The 15,501-nt window shown below is 32.3% G+C and overlaps 1 protein-coding gene across 3 annotated transcripts in view; it reads right to left on the reverse strand.

Annotated features, from left to right (window-relative positions):
- Positions 1 to 4,122: 4,122 nt before the first annotated feature.
- Positions 4,123 to 15,501, reverse strand: part of LOC149482925 (uncharacterized) — an 82,270-nt gene continuing 70,891 nt past the window's right edge. For all 3 annotated transcript variants that reach the window (XM_089703085.1, XM_089703083.1, XM_089703086.1), the window contains 2 exons: positions 6,612 to 6,721; positions 4,123 to 6,463 (listed from right to left, as the gene is read on the reverse strand). In XM_089703085.1, coding sequence (XP_089559211.1) covers positions 6,104 to 6,463; positions 6,612 to 6,721 — 470 coding nt within the window. In that variant the 3' untranslated portion in view covers positions 4,123 to 6,103. The remainder of the gene's footprint in view (positions 6,464 to 6,611; positions 6,722 to 15,501) is intronic.

Below are 15,501 nucleotides of genomic sequence, written 5' to 3' on the forward strand. Positions count from 1 at the left end.
AGAAATATCATAAAATAAGTAATATTTGCGGGGTAACCGGTAAAGTCCTATCTAAATAATAAAGCTCAAATTTTATTTTCAAAACTAGATCAGATGACCTGAAAGTTAACTTAATTTAACGAATGCATATACGTAGATTAGAATGTACTCCAAGAATACCTTATGATATTCCATACAAATTGTATCTTGTATATTTAAAAACCCTTGTAAATTCTCTCAAATTCCTTCAAATTTCCATGATATTTGTAAATGTGGTTATCGTGAAGCACACCTGTGCTATGAGCGACTCATTAGCACTTACATCGGGTTAGTATTGACAAACAGAATCGGCTTCCCACTTCCATCTGTATTGTTAGGAATGTGTTAGCTTTCGGCTATTTATAGAATGCAATTAAGTACAATATATTTAAATACCACATCGTTAATAGTTTATTTATTTCAGCAGACGCAAGAGAAAGACTTTCCTCCTTTCTCTGTAGAAACTGCTTTCCGAACCGGCGGTAAAATTTTAAGTTATGTATTTTGACGATTCAAAAGCGCTTCTTGAGGCAGTCTAGTTAAGTTGAAAGTATTTAAATGTTTAGGTTAGAGTTTGATATCACTCGTATTTTACTACATGTTCACTACAATATAGAAATAAAGTGATAGGTATAAAATTTATCAGAAAATAATTTTTAGTGTAGGTATCTAGTTTAAAAAGGGTTTGAAATTTTACATGATTAACCATACATGGATTACATATTTTCTGCTTAGACTTCCTATACCTCTACTAATTGTGAACTACAACAGCTGACTATTGCATAATTAAAATTTATTTAATTTCATACTTGAAACTCTTAAATTCACTTCAGCTCAGCTTTAAATCCCCGTTTTATTATCGAAGGAATTCCGTCTATCTATGTGTGTCAAGTTCGTTAAAGGCAATTCGATTTAGTTCTGCAAAGCGTCGTTCTGCTTGCAAGAATATAAGATAAAACCTAAAATATCACAAGTGAAGATTTATCATACGAAAACAAATGTTCCACAAATCTTCTGTAAGTAGTATATATTCTCTGAAATAAGTAACGTATCAGACTGTATGGTAGTAGAGCGTAACATATAAAATAAATCCTTAATCGGTATTTCAATACATTTTGAAGTTAAACTTCTTAGGCGCGTTGAGAGTAAAATTTCAGGGTCGGGCATGGCAATACCGTAACGCCATGGTGACGATTTTGGTATCTTTGAATATTTCCAAAGAAGTTTCACTTCTGACACACGTGCACACACCCTATTTTTTAAATTAATTTACGTGAGTTTAATATATTTTTCATTTATCGTACAGATCTCTTTATAGGTACAATTTTATTTAACTGCACGTGACCCGCTCTATACAAACGTTCAAGTACAATTTGACCCACTTCCCAGTGTTCGATAGAGCTGAAAATTTTTCACTTTAGCCTAATTTTCCATTTAATAATTTTATACAGAAATCTTTATTTTGCTCACAGTATTATATGATAGAATAGGCTAATTACTAAGAATTAAAAACGATAAATAAGTAATCAATATAATTATTACGAATATGACGCAACTTACATTTGTAATCCATTTATAAAACAAAGACAAATAATATTTAAAGAATTTAAAAAATCTTAATCGCTATTACGTATCAAATATGAGTCACAATTTAATACCTGAGTCTAGCTTGTAGCTCAAGTACGTACACACCGTGACATCAATTATGGTATGACATAATTTGAACTAAAACTACTTATTACTACTTTGCTGATGTTATCAGTATAGTAAAAGAATCGATTGGATCCACTTACTGTGTAGGCCATTTGTTAGATAACTGTGATAGCCTTGGTGTGTAATCCCATGTCTGGTTTCTAAGAAAACTGATTGATAATGACATAGCTAATTTAAAATTTGTATGTGCCCTTGCCAAACTATCCCTAATTATGGCAAGGCCATGGTAGAGTGACCGATGTTCTGTCGTAAATTTTCCATTTGATCTCAATGCATCTTTTCTGAGTGAAATTCAAACAGTTATTTATTAAATTACTCTTAAATTATTATCATCATTAATTAGAAAGGGAGGGATTGTACGATCGCACTAATTTTAGACTTCTGATTGCTCATTGCAATCGAAAAAATATATTTGTGTTAAATAGACCATTTATTGAAGAAGGCAATATAACGTCATGTATCTACAATGTGGGTGAAACTGCAATCCACGGCTTGTATAAAATATTTTTGGTAATAAGCTCTTTCTTTAATTCTAAAGGTGAAAACCACAAAATAATATTTAATTTTCTTTTCGTGACGTCAATACGCAGACATTCGCGCCTGCCGTATCAGCTGTAATACTGCTTCCACGTAATTTTATGAAGCTGAATTGTCTAGCATTCTATAAGCAATTTTAAAACACGTCATATAAAAAGAATGAAGCATTGTAAAATGATAACTACTTATGTACGTCAAACAATACGAACAAAGACATGTTACGCTCAATTTTTACGCTATTTATCATATTCTATACCTATCACACCCACTATTATCTATAAAGTATAACAATATAGCACAAAATTGTTTGGACACCTCACATTGTTTATGAATATTTAAGAACATTCCGACAATTTCATTGTTAACAATGTGATAACCTCGTGTCTTTAAATACTGTCATATAATGTATTAATCAACAAATATGTCATATCATCATTTCTGGTTTATTATAAAAATTTTTTATTAATAATTACGTTCTATATGAATAACGTTTTAGATAAAATAAATTTGGATCTTTGGATCACTGTTGTCATTTCTAAATATAATATATTCTGCTTCATTTTTGTTTTGAAATTTAAGTAGATATAAAGTTTATGTAATTGTGCCTTTCGACCTGACACTCACCCTGTAGAAATAATATTTTTTAATAAATAAGTTCTAACCAATATGATTTAAATATTTTATTTATAAATATTACAACAATTTGTTCTTTCTTTGAGAAATTATTATAATATTACAATAAAACCGTTATTCCAGAAACTATATTCGGTAAACCTAGAAGTTTATCGTTTATTTGCAAAATGTCATTCTTATAATATTTCGTAATTTATTCTAACATTGCGTTAACATGCGCTAGACAAACCTTTAATTAATAGTCGTCACCAACCATCAAGTGATTGATAGGGCTCTATCTTTTCTCGATGATCAAAATCCACTCATTTCCACTAAATTGTATACTATCTATCTATCTATCTATTACTATCTATCTATTACTATCTATCTATCTATTGTATCCAGTATAAAGTTTCGATTTAATATGCAATGTATAAACCTAATTGTTTTTGATCAGATCTTATTTTACGAGCTGAAAGCCACCCTATTCCTAAGTGACATATCTTTTTTATCCTGCTTCAACTTTCTAGGCGGCATGAACTGAATGACTCGTAGCAAACAGGGTGGCAGTGAAATGCCTCCAATAACAACCACAAGCCTTCGCTGTACTAGCCACTAGGTGCTAATCGAAGCAGGCACGCTCGTACGATGCGGCATCATGGCCAGTTAGCCAGTTAGTCTCACTTTAGCCTATTTGTCTTTCTCGTTAGATTTCGTGTTCAAACAATCTCCTTCCGGAGACTTACTGGAACTAACCTTTTTATCCCCAGCCACTTATTGATAATTTACTCAAGTCAACATATTATTATATGCACTTTGACGTTTCGGTATAAATGAACACCTAATCCGGCCATAAACATCAGCGTTTTTGCCTAATCTTTACGAGCATTTCAATAAAATTGTTTGGCATTGGTATTTTAAAATACAAATAACTTTTGAAAGCAATGGAAAAAGTCGGCTAAAAGGGTAGGTAAGCATTCGAAATAAGATGTCGGATTAAGGTTTCGTAAATCAGGCGAAAACTTCTTGATGTGCGTGCAAAATTAGTAAGTACTGTTATACTGTACTTTGCTTGGATAAATGTAGTAAATTTAGGTGTATGAACAATGAACTTTTTTGAAAGATATATGTTTGGTGCATTAAATACTAACTGTTTGAAACAATATCAGCAGAAAAACATGTCTTGGGCCGAAATAATGAAATTAATTTACACTTCAAGGGTATAAAATAAATAAACAAAAATGCGAGTTAAATATGATTTAATTTCGTAATTTTCTTAGCAATTATGTAATTTCGTTTTCAGCATCTGAGTAATTATAAATATAGACACGGCGATACATTTTAAACAGTAATATAACTTTGTGTATAAGCGCATCACGTAAACTAACATTTAAATAGTTGGAATGTTTCTACGTCTTTTACATGTATTGTCGACTATGAATATACATAATAATAGTACATAATATACAGCATGTAACAGAGTTTACTATATACGCTGAGTGTAACTTGTTAAATAAAAAGTTTCCAAAAGATGTAAATTACAGACACCCTAAATTGTAAAGCTACGCATACACCGTATCACTGTGTGCGTAGAATTTTGTTATGTGTGTTTTATATTGTATCCACACTTTCCACCAATAACGGGAATAATGCAATACTAAAATATGCAACGATTTATCCTGTTCAAACATTTTACTGTATTTACTTAAATTTACCATCGTATAGTTATGTAATTTCTCTTACACGTTGTATATGTTACGGAACGTCTAACATCGATTGTATTCCACACATTATGGTGACAGCAACCATTAATATTCAGTAAATACATTCATAAATAATTGAATAGACACTGGGCGTTACACTAATGTTTTAAATCATCTTTTCCTATAAGTTAAATACTTTATCTACGCGTAATTACATACAAACTTAACCCACTAAATAAGAACACAAATCGTGCACTGCCACCACACTATGGCACAGATCTTAAAATATTAAAATTACAATGTCTATTACAAAATTTCGCTTCGATATTTGTTAGGATGACTTTATTATCCAATAGTTTTTATGGTAAAATTATATTTTTACAATATTACAATAGTCATCGTATGAAGGCATTGAACCTCGATAATTTGAATGAAGGTGTTTTTTTTTATGAATTACCCTTTCGATTTTGAATGCATGATTGGCATAGATTGATTTAGTGATTTGTTTACAAAATAGCAACAATAAAAATGTAGGTCTACGAGATTTTTAGAGGCATTTGAATGAAACTATTAATGCAGAGACTATTTATGTTTCAAATTATCCAGAGTCCTCTGCAGAAAGTGTCAAAAGAGATTCAAAAACCTATCACTCACATACAAACACTTAAAATAATATATACAAAACGTTCAAAATCATACACATAATTCATTTCATACATTACAATTAAATTGAAAACATAAAGGAAGATGTTCGTAGTTACAGAAGAATTTTAGTTCGATTGTGACAATACACAAGAGAGCCGTCGGATTAAATACAAAACATTTAAAAACAATTTTACATCTAACACCTACGTTACAAGTTTCCATTTAAGTTTTCGATAAATAAGTGAACATATTAGTATATTTACAAGCGGATAACACGATTCATACTTAAAAGAGTAAAGCGTTTAAATAATAATACACTGAGAATTGACATAAAGGCGCTGTAAGTACATTATGGCGAGCCAGCCGAGCGATCGAGGTTCGTAGAACTCGGCCTTATCAAACCGTTCGGCGCATGAAAGGGAAAATTACATTTTGACACGTACTAATGACGACGCGGCCGATATACCTCGCGTGTAAGCTACAAGTTCAGCGGTGGTCTGTCGGAAGACTCGTGACTAGGGAGACTACTATTTGCTCTCCGTACAGAAAACCTTTTTTCTCTCGGAGCGCAAGAGCGCAGGCAGAAGAGCAAACGCCACGATGTTACACGACCTTAAGGAATTTCACAGCTCCAGACGCGGGCCCGGCTCGGCTTTTTTCTCCCCGTCCAATGTTTGCTCTGTCTCTCGGTTCGGCTACCATCCGTGCGGCGTTCGCGACGCCGCGGCCGCGCTAACCTAACACTATCCAGTCCTCGTCACTGTAATAATACTGCGGTAGTTGACTAATACTCTGTCCACTCACAATGTCCATCGACAGCTGGCAACGAAACGCGCGAAGCGTTGAAGCGCAAATGAATCGCGAGCGAGAGCCGCCTACGTGCCCTCGCAGTTCCGTCGCCGCTGCGGCCGGCCGTGGTGGTGGCGCACGTGGCATGGTGGCTTGATGGAGTTCTGCGCGGGCGGTCGGAGCCTACGCTGCGGGCGCCACTTGGGCAGCGAGCCGGCCAGCACCGTGTTGTGCCGGCTGATGTCGAAGTCGTGCGCCTCCTTCAGCAGCGAGAAGCACTTGTGCTGGCCCTCGGGGAGGTTCCGCTTGCCGCGCCGCATCTGCGCGCCTCGCCTGTTGAATCCTATGTACCGGTCTTCGTTCTTCACGAGATGGTATCTGCTGTAGCCGTCCACAAACTCTTCTTTGAATAGGCAGTTCGATTGTCTCTCGGCTTGAAATCTCGTCTGTTGACAATGAGGAACACATTTTAGACATGATCATCCACGATACCTATTTATAAGTTGAATAATATTGATAACTACTTCTATAATATAACGTTCAAAACATTATCCATATTTTATCATTTTAAACTTATTATAAAGAGTATCTTACCAGCCTCCTGCCGACCAGTCGCGACCGATTGAAGCACAGGTACATGTCTTGCACCGGCGAGTGTATGAGCAGGTCCAGGCTTAAGCCGCGTGTGCTGATCGTGAGATTCGCTGAAACAACATGCATTTACACATAAATATCTTGTAAACAGTACAGTTAAACGTTTTGTTATTTAAAGTCGATTGTGTTCAAGTTTTTCATTTTTTTGCAAATATGCATTAAAAATATTTTATGCAATCTTCTCTTTTATTTACGTATCATATAAATTAAATAAATATTACGTTCGTATAAAGAGAACTTTATTATTATTTATTCTAATTCTAAGAAAATATAGTCGACGTAACAAGTCTTCTTCCTAAATTCAAATGCTATAAACATTCATATTTTTAATTTATGTGAACGATTTGTGTGATATTAGATTGCAAAATGGTGTAATATTCTCTTATGCAGATGATACGGCTTTGGCTTTCTCGTCTAAATCATGGCTCGAAACTTATAATCTTGCACAGCAAGGTTTCAACTCCGTTTTACATTGGCTAGATAACAACTTGCTGACCTTAAATGTTAAAAAGACAAAATTGGTAACTTTTTCAATACGCAATGACATATCTGATACTAATCACCTCCAAATTTTGGTTCCTTCTATCACGAATCCATCGAATCCAGCTGTTATTGAAAGAGTATCATCTATCAAATATCTCGGCATCATTGTTGACTCCTCGCTAGCTTTTAAGGAGCATATAGAAACTGTTGGGACTAGGATACGAAAACTTATGTATATTTTTAGGCAACTACGCTCATCAGCTGACAATTCAATTATGAAAATGGTATATATAGCGCTGTGCCAGTCTGTTATTTTGTATGGAATTGAATCTTGGGGTGGTACATATAAATCTTATCTAATTCAGCTTGAACGTGCCCAAAGGGCAGCTTTGAAGGTTTGCTTTCATAAGCCTCGATTATATCCAACAGCAGAATTATACAAATTATCTCAAGTACTAACAGTTCGCCAATTGTTTATTCTTAAAACCGCTTTAAAACAACACAGTTCCACTCCTTATAATCCCCTTACTGAGCGTCGCAATTATATAATAGCTCCGACAATTAGATTAAATTCATCGTTCAGTCACAGATTCTTTTTATTTCTTGGCCCTTACATTTATAATAAACTCCAAAATATTCTATCTGTACATTCATTAAATTATCACAAACTGAAAATATTACTTGATAGCTGGCTAAAGGGACTTTCATATGCAGAGACTGAGACCTTTATAGATTCATTTATCTAATTTGTTCACATTTAGATTTCAGATGCACACGCACTCAAACTCACTCACACTCACTCACACTTCACACTCACTCAATCTTCACAATCACTCACACTTCATCCGGGTACGCTTTTTGCATGTTTAATTTTAGTTTTTCTTTGTATTATTTTATTTTATATATATATATTTTTTTTTCTTTTGATAATGTAACTAAAGTAATTTTGATTTTTAAGTTACATACATATTTGTCTAAACTATAATGTTCTGTTCATCCGAGTGGTGGAGACCTGGTGACCTATATTACAGGTTTTACACCTACCATGGGCACCAGCTTTCCACACCTGTTGCCTGTTTAATGTTATTATGTTACTGTACATGTACTGGAAAGAAATAAATGAATTATTATTATATTATTATTATTATATAAAATATCCAATTATAAAGATATTTAAGAGCATAATTGCTACACCACAGGCGCTAAGCGTCATAAGTTTTATAAACTTCACCGCCAGTGGTCACATAATAAATTCAATTAGCTACATGAACTTATATGAAAGTCATATGCAATGGACGAATCGTTAATGATATTTGAATACTTATAAAGTACAAAAATAAAAAGTCAATAAAAATTAATCTATTACTTGACAAGTACATGATTAGTTAAGCGGGGATTACATGGCTGTCGTTATTGTATTATGTATACCCAATTAATTTTCGATTATCACTATTAAATTATTTTAATCTTTGGAAGTATTTTGCTATAATATAACCATCTTATAAATTAGATTTAGGAAAAAAAGAACACTTGCGAGCATAAATTTATGTTATGATGATAACACAAAGTCCAACAAAAAATATTTCAAAAACAACACGTCATATCCGAAACACGTCAAGAATTCAACAAGAATTTCGCTAATCGCGGAGATAAGTCTCATTCGTCAGCCTAATTAAAGGATTTCAAACAGCATCATGTAATCCCAGCCGACTCATCGATTAGATAACATATAAAAGAGGAAAGTTCGAGAATGCAACGACCTAACGCGATGGGACACGTATAAAAAGGTACCGCTACGACACCGGCCATGTCAATTCAATTACCATTAGAAGAAATAAAAATACTCCGGGCGACTCCACGGACATAAATTTGTTATAATTTCGATGTAACGTGAAAGTGATAACACGGATATCTTGTTCTTGTAAGATGGAAAAGTAATGGAATGGTATAAAATATATGTTTATGCCAATTTTAATTGACGCGTTTAAAAGCAAAGCTATGAAAAAGCAAGTTATGCAATAGGGAGGATTACGTCGGAAATGTAGAGTTGCAGGTATTTTTATAACAAATAAAGTTATTCGTTATTTTCTATATATTTTTCAAAAAACATCCTTAAACACCAATAAATTTACGTAAATTTACGCCATTGAATAAAATAGCGTAAATTAATCGATCTGTTACTGAAATATTTCGGGATTTAAGCAAACTTGCATGTTATATATAACTATAAGAGAAGACTATGATTTCCTTATATACTTTTTTCTTTCTTATGTAAAAAAGTAACCTCAAAACGACATAAACAGTAAACAAATAAAATCAAACAAATATCATACGTATCAAGGAACGTGACCGCGTCACATTGTCTGCAATTTTTGTTAAAAATTTTAACGATGTTTAAATATCTCTGTATCTCACATGTGAAACAATGTTTGTTTTTTGATATAAAAAGTTATTAACACTGATAACGAGTCACGGCATAATATTGTCTTATTATTTAATCCACTTTATTACTGTTTGTGTATGAGTTCATTACTTGGAGAGAGAATTTTAACCAACGTCAATAAATTTCTTGCATTCATTTTGAGTTAATCATTCAATACACACGATGAAAATAAGAAGCATCAAAATTTTTTACTAATTGAGTGAACTTATTGTATTAAAAAGAAGGCAATTCAAGCATAGTTTTCAAATCATAGTCATCTATGAGTCTTGGAGAATCTCTACATTTAAACTGTATTCAACGTTTTCAACACTTTTCACTCGCATTCTTAGGCACTTATTTTACATGTAAAGCATGACTCACACTCAAAAAATCAAGTAATCTTCAATCCCAAAATAGATTCGTGTTTTCGTCTATTTACACGCTAAAACTGGACGGTGAATTCATAACAAACACTTATTGAACGGCGTACAAACATTTACTACAGCAATGGGCCATATTTCTGTCGTAACAAGAAAAACTTAAACATTGCACAACCTCCTTCATAGACATAAGCTAATTTTTGAAAAGACAACGTAATCTCAACTACTTATGGTAAACAAGTCGCTTTGATCGTATGCCGCTGCATGAATTTTCTCTTGAGCATATTTGCTAAGGGCGCAAGTACTCAATCAAAATAAACATTATTAGATTCCATGTTAATGTAAAATTGCGAAAGTTCTAACTGGTAATATATCTTAGGATTTCAAAGGATATAGGCTCTTTATTTTTGCTATTAAGTTTTTTGATGCTCTGAAAACTCTACTAAGAATTAATTCTTAATGTAGGGTCAAAAGTTTTGAGACAAAAGCTGGGTGTTTTAAAAAATGTTACTAGAAAAATAATACAATCATGAAGGCTTATTGTGTTTAAAAGTCAAAAAATGTAATTTTTAGTTACTTGGTATGTACTATGTAACAAGTACTAAGTACCTACGAAGGTAATAGTTTCCCTCCATACAACGGAAATTTCGTAAATGCCATAGACTAAGACATCCTTTCAAGAAGAACAATTATCATGAAGCTACAGTAATTTTCACTTGAAAACTGTTACATTCTCGATTCGATACGCCCTTTGAACAGTTAGTCCGTCTATCTGTTTATCAGTCAAAGACCGTTATGTACTTTAACGAAGGAATTTCAAGTCGGTTAGTAATAGACAATATAAATAGAATCATTATAATATTTCGGCATTATTTTCGCATACAGATAATTTAACCTATAGGAGGTAGTTTTCTTCAAAGACACTAAAATAAACTAGTAAGAAGTTTGAGACTAATAAAAGGATATCCTATCCTACTAATACCTATTAAAAGTTTGCGAAAGTTTGTTAAAAAATTTATGATATATAATAATTTATTTATGGCGGAAAATGAATATTTCATGTAAGTAAAACAATTAATGTTTCATGAACAGAATCGTGAATTTTATCACAAATGAACGTAATCTATGTATAGAAATTGTGAAAAAAACAGGAAAAACTTGTCTATATAACATCACACGGCAATTTATCGTTCATAACAAATATTTTCGATACTCATCGATTTTCAATGAAATTTCTTTATTCATCCGACCTCGCGTCATTTGACACATATTGTATGCGAAAAATATTGCTAACTCACGAAAACATTCGAGGCTAGTAAAGAAAAATATTTGCTCACAACTCCTTATTTCGAAATATATATAAAATTATAGTTGGCATAACATATTTGTTTTTAGAGATAACGTTAGATAATAATTTAATTATTAAGGTTAAGTGCGGGCGTTCTGAGTTCGATACACGAATTTATATACTACCTACTTTTAGGACAGTAGAAAGTCTATTACTGGATACAATTTCTAAGTAATATTTACGTAGTGCAGTCAATGATATTGTACGCTCTTTTAAACTGACTAGGAAAAGGATGTATTCTAAATTATATCTCACCAAATAGAATAAAAACTTACTGTAAAGTTTTACAGCTAACAAGTTTTAGGTCCAACAAAAAGTAAAATAAAAAATGTGTTACAAACGAGAAGATAGTAAGCATGATTTGCAATGCGAAATAATGAATGATTGATTTTTCACATTCAACAATATAAAATTACAGAGCAAAAATTATAAACTACGAATTTTTATAGTGCATATAAAAAGATTATTCGTAATCCGTGGTATACTTTAAATTTCCGCTATACCGTTTTCCTAATGATTAGCTTCGAATGGTCAACGTCCGGCTATCGATACTGATAACTGATAATAATTGTATACCGCATTATCTTAATCGAACCTGCATTTCCTTTTTGAAGATTACAAGTTTTATGTTCATTAAAATATGTGGCATGAAAATTCGCACATATATTCCGCCTAGTTACTGGAAGAGAAAACGATATAATATTATGTATAGCCTAAAGGTAATAATATAAAGCTGAAGAGTTTGTTTGTTTGAACGTGCTAATCGAAACTACTGCACCGCTTTTAAAAGTTCTATGTTGTATGTTCTCTGTTGTTCTTGGCTCCTGAGTGCTATAGGCTGGTTGTGCCACCAGCGAATCCAGGGCGGACCGCTAGTTTTGTCATAAGAGATCAATAAAAGAATCGATGTGAAAAAAATTAACATTAAACAAAATCTTTAATTGTGACGTACAATAAATGTAATGTATATGTGTTTGTACTCATAAAAATTATAGCATGAAATTGAATGTTTTTCTTAAGTAAATAGTCATTGATAAGTCAAAATAAATACACAAGTATATTTCATTTGCTATAAGCGTGTTCGCGCTATCACGTGTTTATAATACAAAGCCATTTAATTTAATAAAAATACTTCGTATAATTAATTTGATTATTTGCTCGTAAAATATTATCTAAGACCTTGTCTCCAATCAATCTACTAACATTTAAATAACATAATTTTACGTAATAATCGTCGTTTACGATAACATTTGATACCAAAAGGTTAAAATTGACTTACTTGTAACTTACTTGTACTTGTACAAAAAATAAACAGAAGAACATTTAAGCCGTGAAGCGTTATGACATTCGTGTAAATGTATTTTTATCTTGTCTTATGATAAAATTTTATTTTCAGCAGTTTAATCCTAATCCTAACTAAAACGGTATTCTTCACTGGGGACCTACAAAGGACTTTTATTTATTTTAAACTAACTCTTTTAAACTGTGGGTGTTATTTTTAGTTAGACTTAAATCTTACGAATGTAAAGTTTATCTAAGTTATTTAATTACACAGTCTTCTTAGTTATGACTGTAATTTAGAAATTTAACACAAATGGATGGATGTTGTAATTTTCATGTTCAATTTTACAAATAATTTTATAGCAAGCCGTAAGATTTATAGCAAGGGTAACATCATAATCGCGTTTAGTCTAGAAACCTAGGGATTAAATACTGGCGTCTAATCCACAACTGCGGTAGGTATTCGTCGAGAATCTGCTGAGCGCTCCTTTGGTAGCCAACGCGTTTCCATTGTAATACAGCTGTTTTGAAATATGTTATTAGATTTTACGCAAAAAATATTCTCTCTCATTGCTATGTAAATGGAAAACAATAACTAGTTAGTTTGATGTTGCATAATGCAGCATACTTTTTGAATTGTTTCAGTGCACTTTTTTATTACAAGTATGCGAATTCATTGTGAATTTATTGTGACTTTTTAAACTTAACTGATTTTAATACTTATTATAGAAAACTTAACAATCAAACGAAAAATCTAAACTATATAAAAAGAACCTTCCAAATTTCCTCTTTCCTCGTTTCCAGAGTATTATCTATACTCTGATCAACATAGAGCCAGAACTGGAAGCTTATTATAGCTCAATGAACTAAATGAAGGAACCAGCAAATAACAATTTTTTTCACTATCACCTATTGGAGGTATATAAATCGTTGTCGTATTCAGCACGCAGTAACAACAGCCATAACCAATATATAGTATAATCTCGTGACGTACCACAATGGAAACATACAAATTCAAGCGCCAAGACGACAGGATGCATAGCGGCACAGCAAACACGGATTACTATTGAAGGCTTTACAGTAACCGAGCTTTATCTTACGGGTTTATCTGCGCAATTAAACGCACTTGTTAAACAAATACAGGTTTCACTCGGAAGTTTTTTGTTGATAACATATGTTTTTGTTATTACAGTTTCAAGTCTATTTTTTCATGACGCTAAAATTTTCGTATGATGTAATCGAGATTTAAATCAAATGTTCATCAAAAACTCTATTTATATTGACAAGACCAAGCGTGCAGGAAATTAATAGATATTTCAATTTTCAGTTGTTAACATCACCACTGCTCGAACGGTGAAGGAAAACATTGTAATGAAACCGACATGTCGAAGAATCAAAAGATCGACGACATGTGTCATCTGCAAACCTGCACTTGGCCAGCGTGATGAATTACGACCTGATCCCTAAATGGCAATGGAGGCCCGTTTCCCAGCAGTGGGAAAAATTGTGGGCTGATGATGAAAATTAATTTTATCTATCGAAATTGAAGTGAAGTTTAATATCGTAATTAATCAGACTCACGTAATTTTTTTGTTATTTTCCGTTTTATAAAACTATTTACGTTCAGATTATATCTAAGACATTGATGATATTAATAAATAATGAAATATCATTGAAAGATAATAGTGTTTGTGAAACCACAATAGTTGTCCAATATTATCATAGAGATTTTTGGATAATCTTTGATTAAATCTAAATATTTGATATTGATCAATCTGTTACAAAAATACAAAATTATCATTTTAATGTCTGATATTCTAAAATAGATTTAGGGCTAATATAAAATCAAATAAGAAATCAAATAATTTGAGTTTGAATAAAAACAATCCGTATGTTTACATTTCATGTGGGTTTAACGTGTTGCTGATCGAATTTTGATGATTAATGTTAAATTTTAAATTCATTGAGGTATTACTAGTACATGGTAACTCAATGGTTAAATTCAACAAAGTTAAAATATTAGGGATAGTACCTTACCAGCACACATTGAATACTTTATTTTGTATATACCTTTATTAGAAAAAATATAGCAGCCGTACATTATTATAAAGCTGCAATATTGTATAGTTCCAAACATATTCTATACTGAGTCAGTGAATTTCTGACCCATATAGCTGGCTTTCATTCAGTCATCTGGACAAATGCCCAGAGTGAGGTCAACCTGAGACTAGGCTGCATCTGTCTTTGAATACAGCATAAATAACCAAAAGCTTCGAGACGCTTTATGGAATTCAAAGCAAATTATTAAATTCGTTTTGTTAACAAAATGTTATATGGAATTATGAAAATAAGGTTTTTAAAATTGTAATATGATGTATCGATATATTTTGTTTAACATATTACTGGGCCTACTGATTTACTTGTTATTGCTTAGTTCTAAATATTCAGCAAGCGATCTACCTATCACCAACAAGGACGTTCAATCAATATCTCCATACTAAAGATCCTTTTATATAAAGTTGCCAAGAAAATGTGATAATAATGTATTTATTTATTTTTGTCGCGGGTGTCAACGGCCAAACTGTAATTATCGGCTGGCGAAGTTGATCAATAAAATAAATAAAAATGGACTTGGAAGTTTACTGCACACTGTCAATAATATTATATGAATAGTTGAGGACTTTCTTGTCAGGGAGGTTATTATGGAATGTGACTCGATTACATTTTTTTTGTTTTTCCCTTTTTTTAGTATAGTAATGTTAGCTGCTACCTACTCCGTTAACATTTTCTGTATGCCAAACTTGTTATTTCAACGAAAAAGTAACTAGATGTGCATTACATTCTTAAGTTTATTTTCCAGAAATGTATGTATATTTCTAAACCATAAATTTGAAATTACATGCAATTAACATCGCA

The sequence above is a fragment of the Colias philodice genome, chromosome 14 (assembly GCF_061535455.1).
Source record: "Colias philodice isolate Cphi_HAF_F1 chromosome 14, ilColPhil1 Martin Lab GWU primary, whole genome shotgun sequence".
NCBI classification, from domain to species: domain Eukaryota; kingdom Metazoa; phylum Arthropoda; class Insecta; order Lepidoptera; family Pieridae; genus Colias; species Colias philodice.